This window comes from Zootoca vivipara, chromosome 3, assembly GCF_965207765.1.
Source record: "Zootoca vivipara chromosome 3, rZooViv2.hap1.1, whole genome shotgun sequence".
Classification (NCBI taxonomy): domain Eukaryota; kingdom Metazoa; phylum Chordata; class Lepidosauria; order Squamata; family Lacertidae; genus Zootoca; species Zootoca vivipara.
The window spans coordinates 108,146,224-108,162,494 of NC_142586.1; the positions used below are offsets into that span (position 1 = coordinate 108,146,224).

The window sequence follows — 16,271 nt, forward strand, 5'->3', positions numbered from 1 at the left end:
TATGGTGCGCAGGGTCTTTAGCTCAGATGCAGTTGCAACACAACCCTCTGTAGGGCTACTCAAAAGCAAGTCCCCATTGAATAATTCCACGAGACTTACTCCTAGCAGGGCAGGATTGCAGCCCTTATCTTGAATATCTCCATCCTAGTCACACTTAGTAACTGAGACCCAGTCCCAAAGAACAGGGTGCGGGACTTACGGTACTTCCGAGCAAATGCGCAGGAGATTGTCCCCCCACCCCACCCCGCTTTAAAGCATGAACAGGTACATACTATCCTACGGCCAGCGGGGGGCAATTCTGATTGGCCAAGGGGAGCGCGCGCCGCCCACATTCCGCCCTCCGCGTTCTGTCCCCGCCTCTCTCCAGGCTGCAGTCGCCTAGCAACCATCCGGCATCAAAGCGCGGCGCTGCGTCTCCGCTCCCCGTCGCGGCGTTCAAAGCTGCGCGCCCTCCCACGCTCTCCTCTCCCCCTTGGGTGCCAGGCCAGCACCATGTTGTACGAGATCTTGGAGATGGGGCGGCGGAAAAAGGCGCCGCCGCGCTTCATGTAAGTTGCTGCAGCATCCCTTGTCAGGGGACTCTGCGGGAGTTGGCTTTCCATCCAGCACCCGGAGTCAGAAGATGTTGATTGTAAAAGCCCGCCCCCCCCCATATTCAGCCCACCCTTGTGCCAGGAGGGTGCCTGGGCTGATTTAGAGAAACCCTGCATGAAGGGTTACTGTGAGCATCCCGGCAAAAGGGGCGATGGTCACGGTTTTAAGAGCTTTGAAAATTTGCTGCTTTCCAAAAAGTAATAATAAGCTTATAAATAAGCTTTAAATGTTTGCTGCTTTCAAAAATAACAAGTCAAACCTGGCTGCTACAGCTTCTCGGGCCCCAAGAGCTCTAGGAGTGGTAGGTGTACAGTGTCTACTCAAAAGTAAAAAAAATCCTTCAGTAGCACCTTAAAGACCAACTAAGTTTTTATTTTGGTATGAGCTTTCGTGTGCATGCACACTTCTTCAGATACCACGGCTACCTACCTGTTACTCAAAAGTAAGTCACAGTGGTTTTAGTTGGGGCTTACACCATTGTAAGTTGAGGACCACAGCTTCAGTGTTTCCTGCATGCAGTGGCATAAAATGGCATCACTTCCTGAGCCTCACCCCCTTTCCTGTTAGCTGTTAAAAGGCTCCAAAGTCTTGCTTGATTGTAGGGAGCTGGCTGCTCTGTTTTCCAAGTCTCCATCTCTCCTTCCAACTAATAATTCAAAGTATTCCTTTGGCCCTATGTCATGAAGCAGTACTGCAGTCTTTCTGCATTGTTGCTGTACTGTACCTATGACTTATTGAATAATAATAATTAATACGGTTTTTAAAACAATATTATATTTCCATGCATAATAGTGTTACTTCTAAGCACACACAGCGGTGCCTTGGTTTAAGAACAGCCCTGTTTACGAACTATTTGGTATACGAACTCCGCAATACCAGAAGTATTGTTCCGCTTAGCGAACGTTACCTCAATCTACGAACGGAAGCCGAAAGGTGGAAGGGCACCGGCGGCGGGAGGCCTCAATAGGGAAAGCTCGCCTTGGTTTAAGAATGGCTTTGGTTTAAGAATGGAATTCCAGAACAGATTAAGTTCGTAAACCAAGGTACCACTGTACTAGTTTCTGATGCGGCTTTTGATAGGCATCAGGTAAAAAATTTCCAGTGTATTCCATGGTGGCAATGTTCCTGAGCCAGGAATGCAATTGCAGAAATAATTTTGTTTTGTTCAAGAAATTTACACCCTGCTTTTCATAATTTGTCTCAAAGCGGCTTAAAAGAAAGAGTAAAGCATAAAATACACAGAACTTAAAACATAAGTTAGAATATCAGAAGACAGCAAATGCTGGAGCGGCATTCATATTGCAATAGTGAAATAAAACCATTTTAACCTGGCACCTGAAACATATTAGGGACTGTGCCTGCCTGATTTCTAGTGGGAGGGAACTAGGCCCACAGCACTTAAGGCACCTTATTCTTGCTGTAACAGGCTTTGCCTGTATTCCTATTCCCCAGCTCTCACACCAGTCTCAAATCAAAGCCACCGTGTTTTACCTTCACAACAAGTGAAAGCAGTAGTCCTCTGAGGATAATTTGGGGCAAATGGTTAATTTTTTTTTTAAAAAAAACCTCATTACCCCCCCCCCCCGGCAAAAGCAAAATCCTAAAGCAACTAAACAGCAATAAAGTATACCCATACTAAAACCAAACTCACAAAACATATTAAACCTCCATCAGGTGATACCGATTTCATAAAAACCATTTTTCTATTCTTACCAAAAAACCAACAAAACACATACCTCCCACCCACCCCCAAAGCTTTCCCAGTACGTAAAATAAAAACAAACCCTTGCAGTTCGTAAGATAGCCAGGCTTCTAGAACAGATGCACTCGGTTATTTGAGACCAATTTTCTTCCCTTGCAAGAGCTATGAGAAATGATGCAGCTCTCTAACCCTTGGCATTGTCCACCCAGGCAGCTGTTCCCAAACTAACAGCGTGTCATCAAAGGCAACTGTCGAAAGGCCATTGCTGGCCACCCAAACTCCCTGCTCGCAGTGAGTGATGCTCTTCAGAGCATGTCTCTGCATCAGCTGTGATTGGATAACCCAGTCACATGTGGTGCAGAGGTGCAGCAGAACTGCTTGTCATCAGCAAGGGCTGCCTGTTTCATCTCTCGACGAGTCCCTCCTCTTAATATTTCCAAAGAGGCATGCCTGGGTTGGCATCAGGGATAATTCTTCTCTTCTTGCCATCTCTACCTGTTCTTCTGGCCAAGAGAACAGGTAACACAAGCAAGGAAAAGAAATACTAGCTGCTTCTGGCTCTTCAAGGAGAGGGCACTTAGAGCTGCATGCGGAAAGGCTGAAGGCATTGCTTTTTGTGACTTGGGACAAGCTTCTTGCCCCATGGCCCATGAAAACAAAGGGATAAATGAAACCTGGGGCTTCCCTCTTTCCTGCATGGACAAATGCCCCTCTCTGTCCTCGCACAGCAGCAGGATCTGCCTACCCATGAGGCAAGGGATCCACCAGGGCAGCAGATCCCAATGTCCTGATGTTTCTGATGTAGATCTTCCTGATATTCTTCTTCTTTGGCGATCACTCATAGCCAAGTAAGATTGTCTTCCATAAACATGGTTTTAAAAGTGAGTCTGTAAGTGACTGTGGAGGCCAATTCTGGATCCACATGTCCTTCCACAGTGGGGACATATAGGTTTCCGGGCAGGAATTGATCACGGAGAGGGTTTGCCAAGCATTCCTTCCTCTTAGCACGTTTCTCCCTTTTGTCCTGAGTTTGAGCATCTTCAAAGCCCATGGTACCTTTGGTAAAGGCTGTTCTCCAATTGGAGCGCTCACAGGCCAGTGTTTCCCAGTTGTCGGTATTTATACTATATCTTTTTAGATTTGCCTTGGGAGAGTCTTTGAACCTCTTTTGTTGACCACCAGCATTACTCTTACCATTTTAAAGTTTGGAGTAGAGTAGTTGCTTTGGAAGACGATAATCAGGCATCCGCACAACATGACCAATCCAACGAAGCTGATGTTGAAGAATCATTGCTTCAACATTGGTGATATAGATCTCCCCTCACCCCTTCTTCCCTGGCAGGGAGCGGGGACTCCAATCTGGGGTCCACCTCGGGTGCCAAAATGTCTTGGGCCAGCCTTGACTTAAAGTCTATTCTATCCATTTAAAGCATTTAAAGCCCTAAACAGCCTCGGTCCAGTATACCTGAAGGAGCGTCTCCACCCCCATCGTTCTGCCCAGACACTGAGCTCCAGCGCCGAAGGCCTTCCGGCGGTTCCTTCGCTGTGAGAAGCCAAGTTACAGGGAACCAGGCAGAGGGCCTTCTTGGTAGTGGCACCCGCCCTGCGAAATGCCGTCCCACTAGAGGTCAAAGAGAAAAACATCTACCAGACTTTTAGAAGACATCTGAAGGCAGCCCTGTTTAGGGAAGCTTTTAATGTTTAATAGATTATTGTACTTTAATATTCTGTTGGAAGCCGCCCAGAGTGGCTGGGGAAACCCAGCCAGATGGGCGAGGAATAAATAATAAATTATTATTATTATTATTATTATTATTATTATTATTATTATTATTTAGAAGAGTCCAGAAACCCTGAAGTAGAAAACAACCCTGTTTGTGTGTGTGCGCGCACACACACACACACACGCCAAAGCAGATGGCATATGTAGATAGATCTAGCAATACGCTCAATAACTTGAGAGCTTATTGACCTTGAATGGTGCTTGAAAACTGCCTTGTAGCAGGGCCCTGTGGAGACGACATCACTAAGTGCCTATAAAATGCAGGCCATAGGGCAGTGGAGTGGGGAAGTGGTGGGTTTTTTTCAGCCGAGAAGCAGGCACCAGGAGCGGATATGGGCCATTATTTGAGGACGCTATCAGGGGTGAGGAGGAAAAACCCATTAGAGGCAAGGTGATGGAGATGCTGAGTCGAGCCTCCCGTGCAGAGGCTACCGATAAATCTGGGAGGAAGGGCTGTTGCTGTTGGAGGGGAAGGGTGAGGATCAGGAATGTGAAGCCTGGCAAGGTGGAATGTTGAGTGGGGACAGGCTCACCCATTAATTTTAGAACGAGTCCTTCCTGGACAGCCGCTTATCAAGAACGAGGTATTTCGGACGGCCAGTTGCTGGAAGGCCGCAGACAAGGCATGGCAGGAAAGAGTGTAGGAGCTAAGGGTGTGTTCTCATTTCTTTCTTGGAGCCCAGCAAAGTGCTCCTTCTCCCTGCCTGCCACATGCACTTCATATCGGTTCATATCTGTATGGCTTCGGGTCTGATTGCACACACCAAAATCAACAATAAATTTACAGCAGCGAAACAAATGTTAAACACGTCACAAATCAGTAGATCAGATTTATGAGATCTATGTAGCTGGATCACCCTTCGGGGAAAGCCTGAGTAGACGGGTGACTTTTAAGCAGGCACCTTAATGCTGGGATCGGATGCCAATATATACACCAATTCACCCAAGAAACATTTTCCTTGCTTTTGCTAGCTATGCTATGTTACCAAACTCCCGTTACATTTTCTACCTACTCTATTTTATTTCCTTTTTACCTCGCCTGTATTACTCAAATACATAGTGCATTTGTCGTTTCAATTATATTGTGAGGGAGAGGCATTTTAACCAAATATCCATGCACTTTAAAAAAAAAACAGCCTGCTGTTTTAACTTGAGAGAGATATCCACACTTTGGAGCCGAACCTTTGGAAGTAGTTTTTCTGTGTGCGTTTGTTTAAAACCAGTGTCATTTCCAGGGTAGTAAATGCGGTCCTGCTTTCTCATATGTTTTCAGCCCAGATTCCTACAGAGTACTTAACCTCGAGTTCCCAGAAAGGTATAAGGTGCTAGCTAAAACCGAAGAGGTACATATGCCAAAGGAACAGCAGTATAAGCTGGAGTGCCGTAATAACCCTCAGCCGATACACGCAAAATGCATAAAGCTCAACACCAAGTTTTTAAATAAACCAATATTGTATATGGACACAGACAGCACAAAAGCAAAGCAGGTGAGGATGGCTTAGTGAAAGTGAAATCATGGTCCAGTTTCACCACAGTGCTCAACCCAGACTGGGGAATCTCAGGCCTAGGGGCCAAATCTAGCCCTCTCAGTTCCTCAGGACTGTCCCAGGCCATAGCCCCACCGGTCCTGCCCTGTTTTTTGCCTGGCTGGAATGTGTTCTGGAATTGTGATAATGCCTTTTGCCATCCTGGAGGGAGTCTGGAGTGCTGTGCTTCCATGTTTGTGTGCAGGAACCACAAATTTCTGCATTGTGTAGCCAGCCTACTGCAGGAAGGTAATTGCTATGCGGCCCCTGGAAGCTTGCCCATGAGGCAAAGTGGCCCTTGGTCCATAGCTGCCAAGTCTCCCGTTTTTTGTGGGAAACTCCCGTATTTTAAACCGTTTCCCGCTGACAGCCCGGATTGGAAAAAATCCCATAAATCCCCCGGATTTCAGTACCTGCCAGGGAGGCTCCTTCTGCGCATGTCTGGACATGTGCAGAACCGATTTTGGGTGCTCTGCCCATGTCTGGGCACCGGAAATCGTGCAGAGCGGCACCGGATGTCGCTTCTGAGCATGTCTGGACATGTGTAGAGGCAACTTCCGGTGCCACTCTGCCCATGATTGGGCACCAGAAATCGGGCAGCGCCGGCACCGGAAGTTGCTTCTATGCATGTCTGGAAGCGACTTCTGGTGCCGGCGCTGCTGATCCCGGATTTTTCTAACCGGGAGTTGGAAGGTATGCCTTGGTCTGAAGGAGGTTCCCCACCCATACACCAAAGCATGGTTTCATCAGAAGGAGGAAGAATGGATACAAAAACTTTCGGAAAATGCAGACGTGGCGAAACTTACCGGAAGAATAAGAAATAAAGATAGCAAACTTTTTATAACAGAATGGAAATGGTTTATTGAATATTTACAGATAAGTTGTAAACAGATAAAAACATTAGCAGGATTATTGTAATAACCTGCAGTTTCACAAGATCATATATCTACAGTAGATAATGAAAGGAGCAAGTTAAATGAATTTGGATATGCAGAAGATATTAAAAAACATACATTTAAGGAACTGCAGAAAGAGGGGGAAGGAAGTCAAATTTTGAAATGTAAAATTGTAAAATTAATGAAATGTATAAACTTGAAAAGTATAAATAATGGCTAGTTGTTGACAAATTAATTTATGTTCCCTGCAAAGGATCATTGGTGGCCAAGCCTTGAACCCTTTGTTGCTCCGTGCCCTAAACCACCTTACGACAAGCAGAGCACACAAAGAAGTCATTTCCAGAGGCCGGCCTGTAGATTGATTCGGCCCCTTAAGTTCAACACTAAGCGGCAACCATCGCGTGGAATAGGTAAGACTTTTAGGGGAAAGCTTCCCTTCCCTTCTCTCTTTCCACCAAAATTAGACAAGTTAAAATATAACGGTGGTTCAGCTTCTGCTTCTACAAAAGCATTATTCTTTATTAAATCTGTGTGCCGCCCTTCATGCCAAGATGACAGGGTGGTTCGCAATTTTAAAAATACAAAATGAGATCACAAAATCCACAATGAAACAAAAGTGAGCCAAAAACCCCTCTCCCATGAACACATATCAAAGGCCATAGAATGTCTAGACCAGCCAGAGGCCTGGGAGAAGAGAGATGTTTTTGCCTGGCACCTAACGATATTTAGTGAAGGCGCCAGGCGAGCCTCCCTGGGGAGAGCGTTCCACGAATAGGGAGCCACCACAGAAAAGACCCATTCTCGTGTTGCTGCCCTCTGGACCTCACGTGCAGCAGGCACACAAAGGAAGTCCTCAGGTGATGAGTGCAGGTTCTGGGTTGGTTCAGTTGCAGAGAGGTGGTCTCTATCAGTTTGGCTGGTGCCATGTGGTCGAAACTATGACCTGTTGCATGCCCAGGTGTAGTCGGAACAGAAAACAGCCAACAGGTGTCAAGTGCTGCTGGATGGGAAAGGAGATTGCTGCATTCTGCAGTAGTACATTTGCTTACAAAATCAGGCTCCCTCGTGCCTGTTACTGAACTGTTATTGAACCTTTGCCCACCTTCAGGCGGACCATGTGCTCCGCCACTGAGCGATGGCTCCAAAATCTGGGCACATTTCGCTGACCTAACATGTATTGATTCCTAATTCTCAGCTTCAACCACCTCCTGTGAATCCCATAATCTGCACATGCGTCCCATCGTCAGCTCTGTGTACAGTGCTTCAGAAGCCTGCAGCTAGAGAGCCAGATAGTAGAAATGAATTTCTACACCCTAGGCAACAACGATCCTATTCCAGTGTCTTCAACTCTTCCATTCTCAGTCTCCACTTCAATCACCTTCTCCTGATCATACAAGCAGTGGACACCTTTCAGTTCAGTTCGATTGATGAAACACAAAGAACAGTAGCTCCCAGTTTGGGGGCTTTCTGTCACCCCCCTCCCGCAATCAGGCTGCAAATCTTTCAAGCTTCCAAATCCTTTCTTGTCCTTAGATCCTGGAGCAGAGTCTTTATGGCGGTATTAATTTAAGCAAGCTCTGCTCACTTTGGCAATTCAGACTGCAGCAGCCATCGTTTGTGGCCTTCATTTCCCATTGATTGGCATAACCTTTTTTTTTTTTTTAAAGTACCGTATTTACTCAAATGTCATGTGCACCTTTTTTTGACCAAACTACATCACAAAAAATATAGTGCACATTAGATTTGATGGCACATTTACATTCTCCAGCAAATACTTTTTTGGTTTCAAGGTTTTGAAAATCGAGGTGGGCATTAGATCCGATTAGATTAGATTCACATAAACGTGGAATTTCCTTCTGATTCAGCCCCACAATAGCTATCCAGCTTGTTGGCAAACAATGACGGATGGCTGAGCTCTAGCAAGCAGCACATAGCCAGAGCATGACAACTCCAGTCACACTTCCGTGTTTACAAGGGTGGGGGGAAGGATAGCTTCCATATGTGAGCATGTTTGTTGGACTGCCAACATGGAGCTGGCTGTTTGTCTGGATTTGGGCTGGTGCTCTCCAAGGCAAGGGGACAGCGTCTCGGCAGAGATGCTGGGCTTGGCAAAACTAGTCCCTAAAAGGCTACGTGCACACACAAAGAAATATTCTGCAGAAATCCATCGTGGCTCCTGCAAGCCAGATTTCTCATAGGAGCTGGAGACAATGCTTTGAATGCGTAGGTCAGCATTTGGCTTTGCATTCTTTGAAACAACCGACAGCTAACCTTTCCCTGGGCATTAGTGTAGCTTCGCAGGGGCTGAAAAGGACATCCTGGGTCACCAAGCCGAACGTGAATCCATTGTAGCCGGATTTGCTAGTCCGGCTCTTAAGCCATTCCTGACAGTTGTTTATCCAGCCTGGCTTTGACCTACTGAGCCCCAAAAGAAACTGTGTCTGTGGACCAGTTCTGAACGGTGGAGACTTCTTTTTTCAGGCTTCTAGCCAGACATGCTGTGATGCGGGGAGCCTTCAGATGTGTGTTGTGAGGGTGTTGTATAATGTGGGACAACAGAAGCCTCAACAAGTTATCTAACAGGTTGTCTCCTATTGCAGTTATCCAATATTGCAGAAATTCAGTAAGATGCAACATTGCCGTTTCTTAAATGTTGTTTAATAAAATACATCAGCACCGCTGAACCGATTGTTCAGAACCCAGCTCCGAGGGCCTTCTGGTAGAAGACTGCTAGAAGCGAAATTACAGGGACTCAGGAAGAGGGCCTTCTTGGTAGTGGCACCCACCCTGTGGAACGTCCTTTTACAAGGCATCTGAAGGCAGCCCTGTATTGGGAAGTTTTTAATGTTTGACGTTTTATTATGTTTTTATATGCGCTGGAAGCTGCCCAGAGTGGCTGGGGCAACCCAGCCAGATAGGCTGCATATAAGTAATAAAATTATTATTATTCACCCAGGATGCTCGGGAGAGTGGCGTAGCTCAGGGGTAGAGCATCTGTTTTGCATACAGGTTCAATCCCCACCAACTCCATGTAGGGCCTGGAGAGAACCCTGCTCTTAAACCCTGTTGAGATGCTGCCGATCCATGTAGACAATACTAAGCTTGATGAACCAGTGGTCCGACTCTCTATAAGGCAGATTCCTGTGTCCCTGTCTCCCGCATGCAATGCCAGCTGCAGCCATGCAAACCACCTGGAAGCGAGACTATACTGTCCATTTTCTGTCGCAGTTCCACTTGTAGCTCCTCCGTCGCCGGGCCGCCTTCCGAGAATTTTCCAAGAGCAGATCACTTTCAAATACGACTTCAATGCCAGAGCCACCCCCTGCATCCCCTATCAAGGGAAGGTAAGGCCATGTGCATCCTGTGCTCTGAACATTCAGCAGGAAGCCAGGAGGATGTGTTTACCTCATAGGCCTCCAGCACAATTGTTCTGGGACTGGGGAATGTCACTGCGTGCGTTGCAGTCGCTGGCGTTGGGTATTCGCACCCGCCCTCGGGCCTTAGAAAGACAGGGCAGTGAAGTATCGGGACGGGCACGTTCTTGCGACTTGGTTGCCTTACAAAAGATCCTGGGATGTCGTAGCAGAAGGTGGCCACTGCGATGTGAGGGACCAAGGACTTCCTACCACCCTCCACCTCAAAGATTTAATTCAGTACAGGAGGAGTTTTGTTGTTGTTAAACTTCCCCCTTTCCAAATGCTGTGGTCCTGATGTAGTCCCTTTAAAGCCCTAAATGGCCTTGGCCCAGTATACCAGTATATATCCACCACCTTCTCTCAGCCCAGACACTGAGGTCCAGCTCCGAGCACCTTCTGGCGGTTCCCTCCCTGCGAGAAGTGAGGTTACAGGGAACCAGGCAAGAGGGCCTTCTCAGTGGTGGCCCCCGCCCTGTGGAACGCCCCCCCATCAGATGTCAAGGAAATAAACAACTATCTGACTTTTAGAAGACAACTGAAGGCAGCCCTGTTTAGGGAAGTTTCTAATGTTTGATGTTTTATCATGTATTTTATATTCTGCTGGGAGCTGCCCAAAGTGGCTGGGGAAACCCAGACAAATGGGTGGGATATAAATAAAATAATAATAATAATAATAATAATAATAATAATAATAATAATAATAATAAAATTGGAGCCATGTGTGTTTGTGTTGTACCTTAGTATTACCTATTGATTCCTGCATTGCAGGTGGTTGGACTAGATTACTCTCGTGGCTCCTTCCAACACTACAGTTGTATGAGTTTAAAAACCCAGACATGGTTTGCTAAGCCTAAGAATTATTATCCCTCAGTATGCCTAGGACTGAGGCTCCTCCAGGGTCCCAGCTGCATCGTTGTTGCAATTATGGTTGTAAGCCACCCCCAGGGAAAGGCATGAAGTCCGATAAGAAATTAAACTTCCGCTGAGATTCTCTGAAGCAGGGGTTTGCAAAGCTGCAGCTTGCCAGAGGGCTGGATCCAGACCTCCCCCAAGCCCCACGGTTCATTCTGACAGGCAGCCAGGGCCACTCAAGTTCCATATCTTCAGTCTAGTAGGAGCTGACTTTCAAAAACTTCACTGGGACGTAATTCCAGTGAAATTATAATTTAGTTGTTTGATTTTAGAGCTAACACTGCCTACTGTATTTGAAAAGCCACCTGGTTTCTGGTAATTCTGATTATTCCTTGGTATCTCCCAGTATCAAACTTTCTTTAATTTGGAGATACGTGATGAAGAATGACAGGCTGTCTTCTGCTTTTATCAAAAGATACTGGTTTTAAAGTCCACATTACTTTTGCCGTACCACAAATACCCATTCCGTCCAGTCATGTCCTATTTCCAGGAACCTCTCATTTCTCAACTCCTTCATTCACATTAAACAACAGGCTGCAAAGTACAATTTTACATTGGTATGCCGATTCTTCCCTTCCCTTTGCAACTTTTAATATTTTAACACGTGGTGTTTTTCCCTTGCCATAAAAACTAGATTTATTATTATTATTATTATTATTATTATTATTATTATTATTATTATTTTGCCATTGTCTGAATGGTAAGTCATTAGCTACAGTAGGCATTGTTTGGAACAAAAATATCATTCTGGGCAATATATTCACCTTTATCACAGAAATTCAACCCAGTGGAGATCATTTTAATTTCTCCCATCCTTACATATCTTTTTAAATCTCCGTCCATGTCTTAACATAATTATTTTTGTCTGGTTGACTTTGTCTGTCAAGTGCTTCTGTACTGAGTGGACTTCCAACCCGGAGTTGGTAACCAAGAAAAGGTTATGGGATGAATCAGGATCAACAGTGGAGAAATGGGAGCAAAACCTACTGAATCAGGTTTCCAAATGGAGAACCTTGTTCTCGGAGACATGCTGCAACAAAACAGAGCCCTGTTTGTTCCCACTTTGGCTTTTTGTTGACTTTCACCCCCGCTTTTATATATATATAATCAAATTAATCCTATTCTTCTCGTGCAACCCTTAATGGCCAAAGTCATTTGGCAAGCGCTCATAAATCTTTGGCCTGCATCAGCCAGTGGTTTGCAGTTGTATCCATAGCAACCCGTGTAGCAAGAAATAAAATTTGACGGGGATAGGCACTGCCCTGCGGAAAAGAAAATGCGAGTTTGCAAGAGCACCATAGCCATTTTCAAATTAAAAAAAGCAGAACTGGGGGGCAGGAAAGGGGACGGCATTGGCAGGGTTTTGTCTCGTTCGTTTTCTCCTGTTGCCTTCCCCCACCCACCCACGCATGACACCTTTCCTTGCTTTGCAAACCAGGGGAGCTGATGGCTCAGCCGTTCTGTTCACTCCCAGCCACCGTAGTTTTCGCTCCATAGGACGCACCTGACCATAGGACGCACCTAGTTTTTAGAGGAGGAAAACAAGAATTTTTTTTTTTGCTTTCTTGAATTGTCCTAGGCATAGCAGCCAACTCCTTTGCCCCCCCCCAATTAAATATTTGAGGAAGCTTCTTTTGCAAAGGGCGAAAGCTCCATTTTTTTGAGGATCAGCTCAAAGTTGTGCAGCTTTTTTTGCAAATGGGAAAAGGCCCATTTTGGGGGGGGGGGGGTCAGCTCACAGTTGTGCATCTTTTTTGCAAAGGGGGAAAGCTCCATTTTTAAGGATGAGCTCAAAGTTTTTGAGTTTCCTTGCAAAGGGAAAAAATCCTGTTTTTATGGGGTTCAACTCAGAGTTCTGCAGCTTCTCTAGGAAAGGAAAGGGACCCATTTCTACAGTTTCCAGACAGATAATCTAATCAGCCTGTCACATGTCTCCCTCTGCAGACAGCAATTGGGGCCTAGGCAAGGGGCCGGGAGGGGCCGGGAAGGGAGCTAGCGTCCCTTATCTCCCTCCCCGATCTCTTGCAATCAGCTGCTGAGCGGGTTCCTTACAACGCCCTCTTTCCCTCTTGTTAGCCTTTAGCTCTTTCTTAAAAAACAAACAAACCACAATCTGCCTTTGGACTCTGGGCAATTCGGCTCAAGGGACCACACATTCGCTCCATAAGACACACAGACATTTCCTCTTTCTTTTTAGGAGGAAAAAAGTGTGTCTTATGGAGCGAAAAATACGGAACATCCTGGCCTCTGTTTGCCAGAGGAGAGTCCAGAGAGAGGGAGGGAGAGGGAGAGCAAGAAGAGGGAGGCATGCCAGTGCTTGAGTTAATAAATGAATTCAGCTCACAGCTGCATCTCCTCACCCCCCATGTCCCCCTGCTTAACATCAACCTTGTTTCCCTTTCCAGAAACGTGGAGCTTTTGTGTGGACGAAGATAAATCCAGAGAAGGGGGAGTCAGTTCCTGAGGGGACCAGAGCCCAGCCAGGCTCTGGGGGACCGGAGCTGCTGGAAGAGCCAAAAGCAGAGAAAGGGGGCTCTGCAGAAAGCTGCGTGACCTCAGCTGGCCTCCGCTTGCCGGATTCTCCAGAGATGCCCCCAGACTCCAACCTACGCTTATCAAAAGCAGATAGCAGCGCAGGAGCCAAAACAGATCCCGGAGCCCCGGAGAAAGGACAGGAGGGGAGTCCAGGGATTTCTCAGGCAGGGGAAGTGGATGTTGGCCATCCCTCGGGGGAGAAAAGGCCTCTCAGCCCTCCAAAGATGGGCTACCTTGAGAAACAGCAGGAGGACCAGTTGCCCCCCATTCATGAAGCCACGCAGTCTCTGGCAGAAATTCAGAAGGCCTAAGAGGTCCAAGTGCGGGGGTTGGCCTGGTGTAATTTCAGTAACGCCAAACACAAACTGACACCAGCAAACGGTCTGAGGCAACGCGCTCTCGCCTTTACATAACAACAGCTGCAGCGTGCTTTGATGCCTCTTGAAAATGAGAGTCCTATATTTATATATATATATATAATCCTATGAATCTTTTATTATGGTTTCTCTCTGCCGTTGCAGTTAGGTTATTTCCCTGCCCGCCCCCTCAACTCAAAATTATCTGGATTATCTGCTCGTTTGCTGGGGAAGGTTCCAGAATGTCGAGAGCGACTTAAGGACGCCGCTAATGAATAATGAGCAATTAATGTCAGCAGTTATGTTGCTTTGCTTTCGACATTTTGACTATTTGCAAGCGTTGGGCGGTGGGGTGTTTTGGGTTCCTGCCTGATACCTTTAAAGTGTGGCTTCTTGGCAAGAATGGCAAGCAGATAATAGTAAAAAAATTTGGACGTGCTGCGTTGTCATCCTGTGATGAGCAGAAGCCATTGTTATTTCTGTCGGAAACAGTGACAGAGGAGGTAATGTCCATTAAGAATGTAAGTTATGTTCCATTGCTCAGCCCAGTCAGGAAGGGCACCGGTATGGCTACCTTCACTTTTTGCTGTAACCGTTTCCTGGAATTTGTCCTCAAGGTCAGGGCTGCAGATCGGATTAAAATCTGTATACAGATTTCTCTTCACGGTACCTCTAATGCTATTTACCTTCCATTTCACACTTTTAGCAATGATCCTATGAGATAAGCCCTGAAAGACACTGCATCCAACTCAAAGGTTGTTTCCAGCGGTGGCAAGCCAAATTCTTTGGAGAAACTTAGGGAGCGAGCAGGCCTTAAAGGCAACAGCGTTTAGAATCACGGAATCATAGAACTGTAGAGTTAGAAAGGGCCTTGCGGGTGATCTGGTTCAACCTCCTGCAATGCATGAATCTTGACGAAAGCCGCCTTCTATCTGGGACTAGCATCTAATAGGGAATCGTACAATTGTAGAGTTGGAAGGGTCCCAGACGATTGTGTATTCCAATCTCCTGCAATGCAGGAATACGCAACTGGCCCGCACAGGGATCGAACTCATGACCTTGGCATTATCAGCACCAGGCTCTAACCAACTGAGCCACAAAGAAGCGTAGTATCTCTGTACATGGGGTTATCAGGACTGATGCCTCCCCCTCTATGGATTTCTCTCTTTTTAACAAGCTTATTAAGCCTATACGTGCTAGATGCTTGTGTAGGAAATATGCCTAGAGGGGGGACAGGATCGTGGCCACTCCATAGCTGCCAAGTTATCCCTTTTTTAAAGGGATTTTCCCTTATGCTGAATAGGCTTCCTTGCGAGAAAAGCGAAAACTTGGCAGCTATGGGCCACTCACGCCTGCCCCTCTCACCTCCTATGTGCAACTAGCATAAAAGCTTAGATGCATGCAAGTTATATATGTTTAGGGTTTGTCTTCACCATAAGGAACACTGTCAGGCCTACCTACATATATGGACAGTCTCCCATACGCAATCCACATTGACAGTCAATAATAATAATAATAATAATAATAATAATAATAATAATAGAGCGACAAAACATCAAACATAAAAAACTACCCTAAACAGGGCTGCTTTCAGAAGTTTTCTAAAAATCAGATAGTTGGTTATTTCCTTGACATCTAAAGGGAGGGCGTTCCACAGGGCGGGCGCCACTACTGAGAAGGCCCTCTGCCTGGTTCCCTGTAGCTTTGCTTCTCGCAGTGAGGGAACCGCCAGAAGGCCCTCGGAGCTGGACCTCAGTGTCCGGGCAGAACAATGGGGGTGGAAACGCTCCTTCAGGTATACTGGGCCAAAACTGGGCTTTAAAGATCAGCAGCAACACTTTGAATTGTGCTTGGAAACATACTGGGAGCCAATGTAGGTCTTTCAAGACCTGTGTTATGTGGTCTTGGAGGCATTCCCAGTCACCAGTCTAGCTGCCGCATTCTGGATTAGTTGTAGTTTCCAGGTCACCTTCAAAGGTAGCCCCACGCAGAGTGCATTCCTCTGAAATCTTGGAGGGCCACTGCCCATTTGGGTCATGCTGAGTAAAATGGACCAATGGCCTAACTCGGGATTTGGCAGCATCCTATGTTTTGGGCTGACAAAAAAGTGACCTGTAAAGCAACCCTTTAGCTCCTACCGGTAAGTGCTTAGGAAGGAGCGTTGGCATAGTGATGTCACCACCCAAGACCATCCCCTTCAGGTACCACAGTGGGTGGGTGGCTGCCTGGCACAGGGCTCTAGTTACTAGATGAGGACAGGGCCGTGGCACCTTTCATAGTGATGCAGATAAAATTTCCGCAGAGTTGTGGTCTATGATGTACAGGGATTCTCCACACCGGACTTGTGGGAATGTTGTGGATAGTAGGAGATGGTATGTTGATTGAATATTATCCTTCCTCACCCTAGTGAGTCAGTAGCAGAGAATATTCCCCGGTATATTGCAAGAAGCTGGTTGGTAGATTCAATTGAATCTCTTTACTTAAGCAATGCAGTCTGGCTTGTCCAGATTGGGTTTGTTCCTGGTAAATTCCCTTTTGTTGTTGTTTAGTC

At 46.4% G+C, this 16,271-nt stretch overlaps 1 protein-coding gene across 1 annotated transcript; it reads left to right on the forward strand.

Moving 5' to 3' along the window:
• Positions 1–373: 373 nt before the first annotated feature.
• CIMIP6 (ciliary microtubule inner protein 6) lies at positions 374–13,881 on the forward strand. Its single transcript, XM_035110483.3, is given in 7 exon segments — positions 374–548; positions 5,353–5,566; positions 6,755–6,911; positions 9,730–9,845; positions 13,235–13,639; positions 13,642–13,684; positions 13,687–13,881. Coding segments are annotated over 7 exon segments (1,038 nt in total). The 5' UTR covers positions 374–492; the 3' UTR covers positions 13,734–13,881.
• Positions 13,882–16,271: the final 2,390 nt, after the last annotated feature.